This window comes from Hyposmocoma kahamanoa, unplaced genomic scaffold (assembly GCF_003589595.1).
Source record: "Hyposmocoma kahamanoa isolate Upper Pololo Valley unplaced genomic scaffold, ASM358959v1 202, whole genome shotgun sequence".
Taxonomy (NCBI): Eukaryota; Metazoa; Arthropoda; class Insecta; order Lepidoptera; family Cosmopterigidae; genus Hyposmocoma; species Hyposmocoma kahamanoa.
In genome coordinates this window covers 13,192,386-13,205,349 of record NW_020653726.1, presented here as the reverse complement: position 1 = coordinate 13,205,349, position 12,964 = coordinate 13,192,386, and the positions used below count along the sequence as shown (strand labels likewise).

At 38.8% G+C, this 12,964-nt stretch overlaps 2 protein-coding genes across 2 annotated transcripts; both read left to right on the top strand.

The window, feature by feature from the left end:
• The first annotated feature begins 3,937 nt into the window (after window positions 1–3,937).
• Window positions 3,938–4,801, top strand: LOC113227049 (histidine-rich glycoprotein-like). Its single transcript, XM_026459920.1, has one exon. It carries the CDS (start codon window positions 3,975–3,977, stop codon window positions 4,707–4,709), a length of 735 nt encoding a protein of 244 aa, XP_026315705.1. The 5' UTR covers window positions 3,938–3,974; the 3' UTR covers window positions 4,710–4,801.
• A 5,810-nt stretch (window positions 4,802–10,611) lies between these two features.
• On the top strand, window positions 10,612–11,373 carry LOC113227139 (histidine-rich glycoprotein-like). Its single transcript, XM_026460016.1, has one exon. The coding sequence runs from the start codon at window positions 10,612–10,614 to the stop codon at window positions 11,371–11,373; it is 762 nt and encodes a 253-aa protein (XP_026315801.1).
• Window positions 11,374–12,964: the final 1,591 nt, after the last annotated feature.

The window sequence follows — 12,964 nt, the reverse complement described above, 5'->3', positions numbered from 1 at the left end:
AACAATTGCAATATTCTAAAACTGGGTTATGGTTTTTTAGAATTTCACTAGCACTCTTAAAAACCGAAACTCAGTATAATGGTCACATTACTGCTTAGCGGCAGAAATAGGTTAGTACCAGGGTAGTCCCTGGACGAACTCTTTCAAGCGCTATGGGATCTTCCTCCTTCCGAGCAATCCTTGGATAAAAGAAAGTTAATGTGGATTTTAGGTGAACCACGGGAAGAAATAAATAACGTAATCCACCAAAGTGACTAGTCAGGTGATCCACGGGCAAGATCTGATTTGTCGATCGATTATAATATTTGGGTTATTTCAGTGAAACTAGAAAATATTTTTTTTAATTATTCACCTATTCCGGACATAGCTTTGCTATGACAAAAATAAAAGTTTTTCCTTCTTTTGTTTTAAAAACCTGTTTTTTTTATAGAAAAGTCACTGTTTTGAAAGTGTACCTACGTACATTTCGATATTACAAATATAAGTATTTTGTATATTTTACATTTGCAATATTAAAATTTCGATCGAAAACTTTGAAGGTTTATTTAAGAAAATTTATGAGTAAAAACATAATTACCCTTGAAATATTGACTCCTTAAAACAGTTATAGTAATAAATTTCAATTTCGTGCTGTATCGCTCGGAAATCATATCAGGTAACTATTTGCGTAGTCCAGACTACAGAGGAGTATTCCGAATACATTCAGTAGTAATCACGGTAGATAACAACCTTGGGGAAGCTCTATACGCTGAAGCTCGGCTGTGGAAATTTCGCGAGTTCCGCCCGGATTATGCCGGATTCGGTTTCACGTGAGTCTGGATTACAGAGATTACACACGGTAATTAGTTTCGGCACTACGTGATTTGCTACTAAACAAACTATTTATACTGTTAACTTTATGTTTAGAAACTTAAACAAGGATTGTTACTAGTCATTAGCAAATAGGGAGTTAACTGACCACAAAGAATAATAAGTAATTGCTCACTACAGTTCAGTAAATTAAATTGTAGCAAAACTGTGATAAATTCCATCGAGAAACAATTTAATTTTTGAAATTAATACTTGAAAAATTTTATAATGTAACTACTAGATGCCTTGCAACTCTAAAATATCACAACAAACAATATGTTATTTATGAAAATACATTTAAAATCTGGTGCACATTTTTTTCTATAATTATACTTAATAACACAATACACATTTGAGGTAATAATAGCAAATAGTGCAAAGTCAGTTGGCAACACTAGAACTACCGAAATTGATTTATAAAATTAAATATTATACAACTGTACATAATTAAATGCCACATGTATTATTGTTAAGATATAAGAGCAACAAATGGTCCATGGCGTCTGCGCATTGTCAACGTAGACTTCAGTAGCGCGCGCACTCGACCGGAAACCGTGACGCAAGAAGCAGCTCAGAAGAAACTGAATCAAACAAAAGCGATCTAAAAAACGAGGGCAACGCCTGCGCAACACGACCTTGACACGAGACGCCCTTGACTGTTGGTGAAAACACCCGCCGCTCAGCGACTACTCATCCCTGCGCCACTTACATGTGACAAAAATACACCACAAGCGTGTACTACACATATAACCCGAATTCATTCGACTGCTATTATTATATTCCAAAGAGAAGATAGTCCACCACGCTAGAACAATGTGTGTTACGACCTCCACAGGTCAGCGAATAGTACTATAGATCGTCTATTCCTCAAATTATTTTTCACCCTCAAAGCATGAGCTCATTATAAAAGAGTTCGCCCAGAGAAGTACTGCCACCGTACCTATTTCTGTCGCCAAGCCGTAAGGTGAGCGTTACTGTGTACCGATTTTGAAGGCGAAAGGTGCTGGTGAAATCACAGGTGCATGAGACTTGTCTCAGGGTGAAGGACGCAGTGGCAGTGTACCTCAGATCTAAAGCTCTGGGGTCTTCTCCCGTCCTGCGTACGACATACGTCCGAAACAATTATTGTCAAATAAGTAATACTCGACCAAATTAAGAAGCGCATAATGCGAATGAAGCATTAAAGCTCTTTGTGAAAGAGTTCGTCCAGGGGAGTCTCACCTATTTCTGCCGCCAGGCAGTAATGTCAGCATTACTGTGTTCCGGTTTTGAAGGGTAAGGGTGCTGGTGAAATTACAGGCACATGGGTCTTGTCAACTTATGTCTCAGGGTGACGGGCGCAGTGGTAGTGCCCCTCAGATCGTTGCTCTTTTAAAGTTCTGAGTGGCACTATAACTGTTATGGACAGGCGTGTCGCTTACCACCAGGTGCACGACTTGTTCGTGCCGTCACTTGGGGTCATAAAAAAAGACTATTTAACAATTAGATCACTCGTAGGAGATTTCCAACAATAGCATTAATCAAAAGGGAAAGAGAAAAGTAAGGGTGATAGTGAATCTACAGGCTTAATGGGACTTATCAACTTTGTTTTTAATCTGCCTCTGTGGCCGAACGGTTACCTGCTGGTTTGTCACGCAGAGGTCCCGTGTTCGATTCCGGACCGGAGATATATTTGTATGGGTGTAATTTGTAATTGTCTGAGTGTGTCCTTGGCACCTGCGACTAAGGATTTCCCTAGTGCGGGGCTATGAGTGTGTGAGTTACTACTATGTCTCAAGGTGACGGGTGCGGTGGCAACACCCTTCAGGTCTTTGCGATTAAAACTCTAAGTGGCACTGCAACTGTTATGAATACGCGTGTCGTTTACCACCAGGCGCACAACTTGTCAGTTCCGTCACATAAAAAAGTGATAATTAGTCTAACATGTTTTGAACGAACGAGGATCGTAGACCGTGCTGCATGGATCAATAATTAAGATATCAAAAATTATTAAAATAATAAAAACATTGCAGAAGATTAAAACACTACCAAGGAATAAATATCTTATTCCTACACATAATGTCATGAAACACTAGCTGACTCCGTGAAATCTTTTCAACCATAACAAAAGTATCGATCTACGATTCGTCAGTGAAAATGAACAACGGAGGTGACAAGGAGTGGCTACTGACCCGTAAACTCTTTGCAGAAAAAGAATATGAGTCTGCCTCGGAAATTTCATCGAACACAATGTCTTAGTGTTAGATTTTTTCGGATATCCTTAGTAGTACTCATTGTGATATGCAGAAAACTCCTAAAATGTCAAATATGAAGTCGATAATTTAAATACACGACTCTGTTTGCTAACCCGCTGTTACATTATTTATCATATAAAGTTTTTAGAGTATTTGGCGTAATTGTCTTGACATTTTATTTTTTCATATACAATAAAAACCACCCAATGTTTTACCTACATAAAAGAAACAGATCAAATATAGTTAGTGGTTTTTATGTTTTATTTATGTTTTCAGAAAACCACAAGTTCACGAGGCCACAATGTCTCTATTAAACAATATACAAGGAATTGTGATACAAAGGAATAAGTAACGTACTATACCTACAACATGAGTCTATTATATTAGGGCTAACATAGTCAGTAAAATATATTTTGTATCAAATTGCTTAGCTTATTTCACAATTTATTATAGAAAAGCCTATTTACTGACGCAAGTTAAAATTGAAAAAAACTTATAATTTTAACTCCAGGTTAAAAACTTTGTATGTACATACTTAAGTGTTTTTGAAAACATTGTTTTTCATTTCAAGACCTATGGTCATAGTCATATGGAAAAATCGATGACTTACTGACCTAATTGAAGCTTTGTGAAAAGTTCACACGACGTGTGCTAAAAAATGCATAAATCGTGAGCTAGGCACCAATTGTGCGCTGAACGAATTAGTAGCCTCAGTAATTGACGCACAAGAACTAATTTAGGCCAGCCGCGTAGTGACCGCCATCCATCTGTCGCCCTGACATTAAAAACTACGACCACTACAATATTGGCAATAGTATAAAAGCAAAGAGAAAACTGTAACAGGTATCATTTGGCAATCATTACTCAATACAACCAGGAGAACAGGACAACATGAAAACTCTCGTGATGATCTGCTTGGCTGCGGTGCTCACCGCCGTCATCGCAAGGGATACGCGGTATATAAGAGATACAGACCTTGTAGCCGCAGCTTCTCATCACGGTGGCCATTGGGATAAAGGAGGTGGTAGCGAACACCACGGCCATCATCACGGCGAGCACGGCGGTCACGATGAAAAAGGCTACAAAGGACACCACGAACACCACCATGGTAGCAAAGGTCATTCCCACCATGAAGGACATAAAGGGCACCACGGTGAACATGGTGGACACAAGAAACACCATCACCACGACGAAGGCTATCATGATGAGCACCACCACGGAGAAAAGGGTGAAAAGGGCCACGGCTTTGAAGAGCACGGTCACTGGCACAAGGGACACGACACGAAGGGTCACCACGGCATTCATAAAATAGATGAGTTCAAGAAGGACAAGCACTTCCATAACAAACATGGTGAATCCGGATTCCATGAGGGCTACGGCGGTCACCATCATGAAGGCGGATATAAGAAAGGAGGTCACTTCCATAAGGGACACAAGCACGGCGGATTCCATGAACATGAGCATGGCAAGAAGGGCCACCACGAGGAAGGAGGTCACCATCACGAAAACAAGGGCTTCCATGGTGAAGGTGGTCACCACGAGCACCACCATCACCACAAAGGTCATGGCAGCAAAGGCGGACACGAAGACCACAAGGGCTGGGACTGGAAGGAAGGACACAAATGAATCTACTAGACTTATGATGAATGAAGATTTTTGTTATTGTTGATACTTTGTGATACATATGAATGAATAAATTATTAGCATTTTGCATTTACACTTCGCACAAACGTTTTTCAGTTAACACTTGTTCCGTCGCAACTGTTGTAGTCAATCTAATAATCACGCGTTTCGAATTCTACGTGAAATTAGCTCCAAATCCAATTTTAACTATTGGCCGGGTGCCGCTTGCCGCATTGCACGCTAGTTTGCCAACCGTGCCTGATGACGCCACTATTACGCTGAGCAAAACTCCATCATAACAATATGCCCTACAGCGAACTCCCACAATTCAACCATTATAACAAAACCTAAGGTAATTAATATAACTAATAAATACGTAAATTAAGCAATGAACTTATAGTCCGTAGCAAACAAGATTTGTGTTAATGCGTCTGTGCAGCGTTTAAAGAATTTAAGCTTTAAATAATGCTTCCATAGTAGTAACCTATGTTCAATTCTGGGTGAAAACAAAATTAAGAAATTCTTTTTTTATAAAAGAGTACGCTTTATGTTGGTCTTTTGGCTAGCGCCCAAAGTTTTATTGCTCTGTTTACTCATGCCACTGAGAATTCCCAAATGTAAGCCATCGGGAATGTGTGAATGGAACATTTACTTATTTAAATCACAGCACAAGTCAAGATGGTGAAATTACAGGCACATGGGACTTGTCAACTTATGTCTCAGGGTGACGGGGCCAGTAGCAGTGGCCTCAGATCTTTGCGATTTAAAGCTCCAATTTGCACTGCAACTGTTTAGGATAGGCGTGTAGCTTATCATCAGGCGCACGCCTTGTTCGTCCTGTCACTAGATGTTATTTTTTAAAATGGTTAGATGTCACGCCTAAGGTCGTGGATCACGCTGCCCAATGCATTTGAGGATTCCGCACGTCTTCACTAGAGTAAACCATTTCCGAGACACGATGTTTTTTAACATGATAGAATGTAGGATGCTGTATGGAATAACGTGTCATCCAATATGATCATAGTTTTGCGAAAATAGCACCTAAAGTTTTTTTCGTTGTTTTTGATAGTTTTTTCATAGTTTGATTTACTTGTAAAATGGAAAATGATTTTTGTTGTCGCGTAAATTTTAAGTGCCATTTTCAAAAAAACTATAATCACGTTTTCATCCCGTTTCTAAAATGACTTAGTGGTGCAAGGATCAAGATGAAAATCGACCCCAAAAACTCTAACATAGATTACCGGAATTCTCTTAACTTTAGCCATCAATGATTTTATTATATCTCAAGTTACAGAAATTGGAGGCTACGAGGCAAGTTTTTGACCTAATTTTTCTCTACAAGGTTTTACATAGTCATCTCGACACGCCATAAATAATGTCTCTGATTGGCTTAGCGATACTCACAAGGCTTCTACGTTACCCAGCGCAAAAGATATTTTCAATTTCCGTAGCCAATACTAAAGTGGACCACGTTTTTCTGTTTAACGTAGACAGTTGATATCTTTCACAACATGTATATTTAAACGGTATGTAATAGCTGGTTTTATCTTTAGTAGTATAAATTGTTTTTATTTTCTATTTAAATGCAAAATCTGTGTTATCTTTCGTCATTGCTGTATATACCTATAATAGCATAATGTGTACATGAATTCATAAGGCTATGTAAATTTCAATAAAAAATAAATCACAATTATATACGGATGGCACATCTAAATAAATTTAATTTTACTCATCCTGAATCAACCGTTGAGTCCATTGGAAATCAGTGTCATAGCCTATTATCGGCAGTAGATTTAATTGAATGAGATACTTTTGCTCACGCCACAGCCGCGCAAACGACAGTATTTCAAATTTTATTGTCTGTTGCTTGCCTTGACGTTTTTTGTTTTATTTTCGTTGTCATTCTTTTTTTTGTGTACTTTTGACCTTGTAATACATACTTTCTATTTCAATAAAACAATCCTTAAAAAATCTACTAATAATTATGTTTGATTAGCAACAAATGCTACCTTATTTTTATCGTATGAATGGCATACACTATAGTGCTTGCTATTGCCATCGTGCTGAAAGGATTTGCCTATCGCCGTAGGGTGCTCACCGATTTCGCTATAGGTGCGCCAGACGTACATAAAAAGAATGGCACGTCGTGCGGGGAAGCTCCTTTCGTATACGGGTGGTATCTCAACAACATTAGAATGGACAGTTCCGGACTTTATAGTCGATCCAAAGAGGAACAGTCAAGGTGGAACTAAACTGATAAGCGTTCAGTTGGAAGGCCCCCTACTAGATGGACGGATGACCTGGTAAGGGCAGCGGGTAACGATGGATGCACGTCTCGTCTGAGCGGCTGGTCTGGAAATCTTTGGGGGAGGCCTATGTTCCGCAGTGGACGTCTTCCGACTGATATGATGAAGATGATGAAATCGATAAAAACAAATGCTACTACGATACATGCTGTCTTTCACCCTCCACAGTTGGGCTGCAGAAAACCACAATGATTCAGGCTTCAGTCTCTGACGATGTAATTTTTATCTACCTTATGAGGTTACATAGATTAGGTTTCATATGATATACATCTTATCGAGCGGTGGAGTTTCTTTCACCTTTAGCCAGAGGTAGTTGCTATTTAACATTCACAAATGCATGTTCTCAGCAATTAAAATCAAAGGTAGATAACGCTCCCACGGGGATTCGAATTGCGGACCTCTTAATCGAGAAATAACCGTTCTTCCACTAGGCTACTATCGCTCTTAGGTATATACGATATACATCATCAACCCATTTTATACGCCCCACTGCTGTGCACGGGTCTCCTCTAAAACCTCTAAAGTTTTCAAGGCGAGGGGTTAGGGCTTAGTCCGCCACGCTGTCCCAATGCAGTTTCAGGACTTTTCACACGTTTTCCGAGGGTTGTTGGGATGTTTTCCTTCGCCGAAAGGTCATGGTAAATTTCAAATTAAATTTCGCACATAATATGCGAGGCTGAATTCGAACTCACGGCATTTACTTGAGAAGCGGTATATCAAATTATTAGATTGCACGCTTGTTTTTTAAGTATATATAGAAAATTTAAAATATTTATGGGAATTCCAACAAACGGAAAATCAAAGTTGTTTCTTTTGAATAGGAACGCTGTGTTAAAAAACATCATTATACAATTTTTTCATTGAAAAAAAAAACCGACCTCAAAAGTTTATTTATTGACTTTTTCCTATTTCCATGGGATCCTCTCGTCAGATTCTGACTTCTTAGTGACAATGGGATAGTTACTGACTCCTTTATACATTTTATACTTTTTTCTGGTTGTCATAGTGACAGTGATTTGTTGATTACATGTATTGCGTCAAGTGAAAAAACTTTTATTTGCGGAAAATATTATTTTTATTTGTGATAGCTGAAACGAACTCGGTACAGCATCGTTGGCTTCTAGAACCACCTCGAGAGTATATTGTTTAAAACAAAAAAAAACCAAAATCGGTGGGCAATTCCTGGAAAAGTCGGTATGTATATGTATGTATCGGTACTCGATTTCCATGGATCCCCTTATCAGATTCTGACTTGCAATGGGACCACCACGAGATTGCACACTTTCAGACAAAAAAGAATTTTCAAAATCGGTCTACAATTGACGTAGAAATCTGAAAACATACATAAAACATACATACAGCCGAACGTATAACCTCCTCCTTTTTATTTGAAGCCGGTTAAAAACAGAAGAGTTGTGTCGTTGTTGCGGCGCGTGCGCGGCAGTCCCAACGGCCTCCTGGCCACTGTTGCGACCAGAGTCGACGGCCCAATTATACAGGCATGGGAGGCTGTTCATGCGACAGCCAGAAGGGATTAATGTTATAGAAAATTTGTATTTGCTAACTTAGTCATAAGCTTAGAATTGTTACTAACACGATATGGAGATAATCCGAAATAAACTATTAATATTATTATTATAATAAGAAATATTTTAAAGTTATTTTGTGATCTTTTAAGTATTTATCGCACAAGACATTTTTGGTAACTGGTAAACGAATCGAAATTTGAAGAGGAGACGTGATCGCTTCGGCGATCGCGCAGAAAGTGAGGGTGGAACGATAACACATCCGAATGATGAGGCAAAGGTATTAAAAAACGATTCAAAATTTAAAAACGAATGGCCAGGAACCGGAGAAAATGCGACAAAAAGGTGGGATAACGATGTAGGGAAGTCACATCGTCACACCTTTTAAACGCTTGGAATAAATTAAAACTCAGCGAAATATAAACTAGAAGCTCTTGACTAGGTCGCACATAGAGCCTACAGACTTATTGACGACGATAAGCTTGAAAAAAAAGAAGAGAATCTAAATAGACATGGGCGCTTAAAAGAAAAGCCCTTAAAAAAGTTTGCTTTTTACAATAAGCACTTAAGCAGTCTTTTCAATTTAAGCGTAAGGTTGGTCAGTTCAATACTCATCAATTTAATTTTTTACAACGTGCTTATATTTCAAGTCCCGTCATCTATGTTTTCTAAACACATTAATGCGTCATTGTGACTAATAATTTTATAAATAAAAATAAAACTCGTGTTTTACAAATAAACTTACTTAATTTAAAACCTTAAGGGCGCATTTATCCGACACGAATTTCATCGCACCCACCCCGGCGTCCGCTCAGTCCCCAGTACATGAAGGCGTGGTAACTGAGCCGTTGCTTTCTCTTTCTCCTCGTGTAACTGGGCGCTTAGTGGTCTGCTCTTGCTTTTCGCTATCAACACAACGTTGCAAGCTTTTTTTAACATAAAAGTCTATGCATTGAAACGTTTTCCTAAACGATTGTGTAAGCTTCATATTATAAACCGTTTAAGTGAAAAGCATTTAGATAAGGACGCCTTTTAAAAAAAATTAAGTTAAAAAAAAGTAAGCAGGTTTTCACATTTCTAAATCTAAATTTCACAGTTTACCTGTACGTTTTCTACAGAATATACTCCATCAACTGATTTAGCTTTCTTTTACCCTCGGACCTCCAGACGTATGGCGGGATGTCATCTCTACTTGGTCGATATTCCGTTCAGGCTTGTAAGCCCTTTTCGTCATCTTTTAATGTGCGCACAACCCAGAAAAGAAATTAATTCCCTACTTGAAACTATATTTACGATCTTTAAGTTGCGACTGAATGGGCATCTTCTAGGTGAACTCATTTCCTCGTAAAGTCTATCTTTGCTCCAGAACCACTAAATCAAGAGTCCACTTTACAAAGAAGTCCTGCGAGAAATAGATAAAATTATTATTAATACACGAGTCTAATAATAAAATCTAAAGCTAACTGTAAATGAAAAATCTATTACACATTCAGAAGGCAGCGGACTAGAACGAACTAAAAACTGGATGATTTGCTGCTTAAGAAATATTTGTATACATTTTATTAACAGAAAAAGTTATGCGAGTCACTTTAACTCAATTATGGAGTTAACAGAAATTCATTTGTTTGTGTGAATGATGAAGATGAACTTCAATAATTCAACAAAGAGGTCTTGGAATAAATAAGTCAGTCACTCTGATATAAATAAGTTAAGTAGTAAACACATTTTCTGCCACATTTGACCGTAAATCATTCAATTCAAATGCTAAATTAAGACAAACAAAGCACATATTGTCTTAAAATTTAATAACGTGCAGTTACACGCTCAGAGTCTTCTCTTTAAAAATTATAAAATAGTAATAAACGTGCTATTTTATCATTATGTAATATTTCGGAAACGCAAACCGACAGGCCACCTGGAAGTGGAAATCTCTTATCGTTCATTGGTTGTGACGACCTTGAGACTTGACACTATTGAAACGATTACTTACCTAACCGCGCCGCTTATTGGGTATATAAAATCATTGCAAGCGATGCAGCTATCATTCAGCGACTGAAACTCATCAAACCAACCATGAGGGCCAAGCTTTCAGTAGCTTTTGGCCTGGTCGCACTCATAGCGGCGGTGTCCGCTTGGGAACTCCGGGAGAAAAGGAGCGCCGACCTCGAAACTGCCGCCTCGAAACACGGCGGCGGCGGCGGCGGCGGCGGCGGTGGCGGGCACTGGGACAAGGGAGGCGGGCACGAACACCACGGCCACCACCATCATGGGCATGGCGGTCACAGCCACAAGGGACACAAAGGACACCACGACCACTACCACGGCGGCAAAGGACATCACCACCACGAAGGACACAAGGGACACCATGGTGAAGAAGGTGGACACAAAAAACATCATCACCACGATGACGGATACCATCACCATCACCATCATGGAAAAAAGGGCGAGCATGGCCACGGATACGACGAACACGGGCACTGGCACAAGGGCCATGACACAAAAGGACACCATGGCGTCGCGAAAGGCGACGAATTCAAGAAAAACAAGCACTTCCATCATAGCCATGGAGACAAAGGCTTCCATGAAGGTTACGGTGGCCATCACCATGAGGGTGGACACAAGAAGGGTGGACACTTTCACCATGGACACAAGCACGGTGGTCATCACGATCACCATTACGGCAAGAAGGGACATCATGAGGAAGGTGGACACCATCACGATCACAAAGGCCACCATGGCGGAGGCGGCCACCATGAGCACCACCATGATCACCATGACCACGGCAAGAAGGGTGGCCATGAGCACCACAAGCACTGGAGCCACAAAAAGGGATAAACTGTGGGCGGTAACCCCATATTTATTGTTATTTGTTGATTTGTTACAAGTGAATATTTTTGTTAATTTTTTAAAAAAGAAATATATAAAGTTATAATTGAACCACTTTTTTTATTTCAATGTACAATTATCAGAACACGATGAACACTTATTAAATATTTTTGACAAACTCGATGATGAACAATTTCCTGTACCTCGCAAATAAGGTTCATTTACCTATTAAACTCACTAGTATGTAGTTTATTATATAATTTACCTTATACGTTGAGGCAAAATAGTTCAATTATATTTTTATTCTCCCTTAATTGAGAGCCATGACCAACCATTAACTTGTTTATTATTTAAATGTATTAATTTAAGCCAGGGTCGTTCACCCTAAATAAGTGGTTTTAACCATAACCGTTTTCATACTTTAGTATGAAATATATACAACCGTTCTATATAGGTGAATTCAAACAAAAAATTAAATATACAAAATACATATGCATCCCTGCTAAATCGTTTTGATTATATACAATTGTCTACAGAGAAAAAAATTAAATTGGTAGGAGTTACGTTGTTGAATAGTTAGGAGGTTTAATCGAAAACTATGAGGTGCAGATAGTTCGTTCGGCAGTCTAGGTACGATAACACCAAAGTGTTATCGTGTAGTTTTACTGCAAATCTTGCAATTGCAGTCTGTATTTCTTCACAATAGCGGTCAGCTGTCATGGTTGTACCAGTTCAAACATTTACCAACAATTTTCTACGGGAAAGTTTCCATTTTTGATTCGCTTTATCACCTGCATTCAACCACTTGTCCGCAATTTTACAATAAAATAAACATCACGTTTCATTTTATTATAAAATTGCGGAATCGCGCGTAGGAAAAACGCACAGTACATTCCTAATTCATATCCGCCCCTAATACGGCTTTAAATCTTTAATGTCTCAAATAGTGTGCTCTGCATTAATAACAAATTTGTATTAAAAAATCATTCAAAGTTAAGCCATATTTTGTTTTCGTAACAGTAGAACCTTACCTATTTTTGCCGCCAAGCAGTAATGTGAGGATTATTGCGTTCCGATTTTGAAAGGTGAGGGTGCTGATGAAATTGCAGGAGCTTGGGTATTGGCAGTGCCTCTCAGATATTTCAAGTTTTGAACGGCACTGCAACTCTTCCATAAGAAGTCCATACAGACGTGTTCATAAAGACGTGTCGCTTACTTCCCTGCGCATCACTTGTTCGTCCTATCATTTGGTATAATAAAAGAAAATTCGAAGTAAATGAGTAAATGTTAACAAAACGAAAACAAATGAATATGGCCAACATTTTAAATTTCGAAATCTTCAAATTTTATTTTATTTTTTACCCTGATTCTTACAATAAGCGCTTCATCAACTTTGTGACGGTGTGACCTCCTTACATCGTCATCCCGCCTTTCTCCGGTTCCTGGCCACTCGTATTTAAATTTAAATTTTGAATTGTTCCATTCTTTGGCTTGCATTCTGATTTTGTTTCGTTCCATCGTCACTTCCTGCTCGATCGCGACAGCGAACACGTCTTCTCTTCTTATTTTTTTTGTGCCGTTTGCCAATAACTAAAATCTC

Bases quoted from the DNA above. Each gene is read 5' to 3' on its own strand.
- LOC113227049 (XM_026459920.1), top strand. From the start codon at position 3,975: ATGAAAACTCTCGTGATGATCTGCTTGGCTGCGGTGCTCACCGCCGTC.
- LOC113227139 (XM_026460016.1), top strand. From the start codon at position 10,612: ATGAGGGCCAAGCTTTCAGTAGCTTTTGGCCTGGTCGCACTCATAGCG.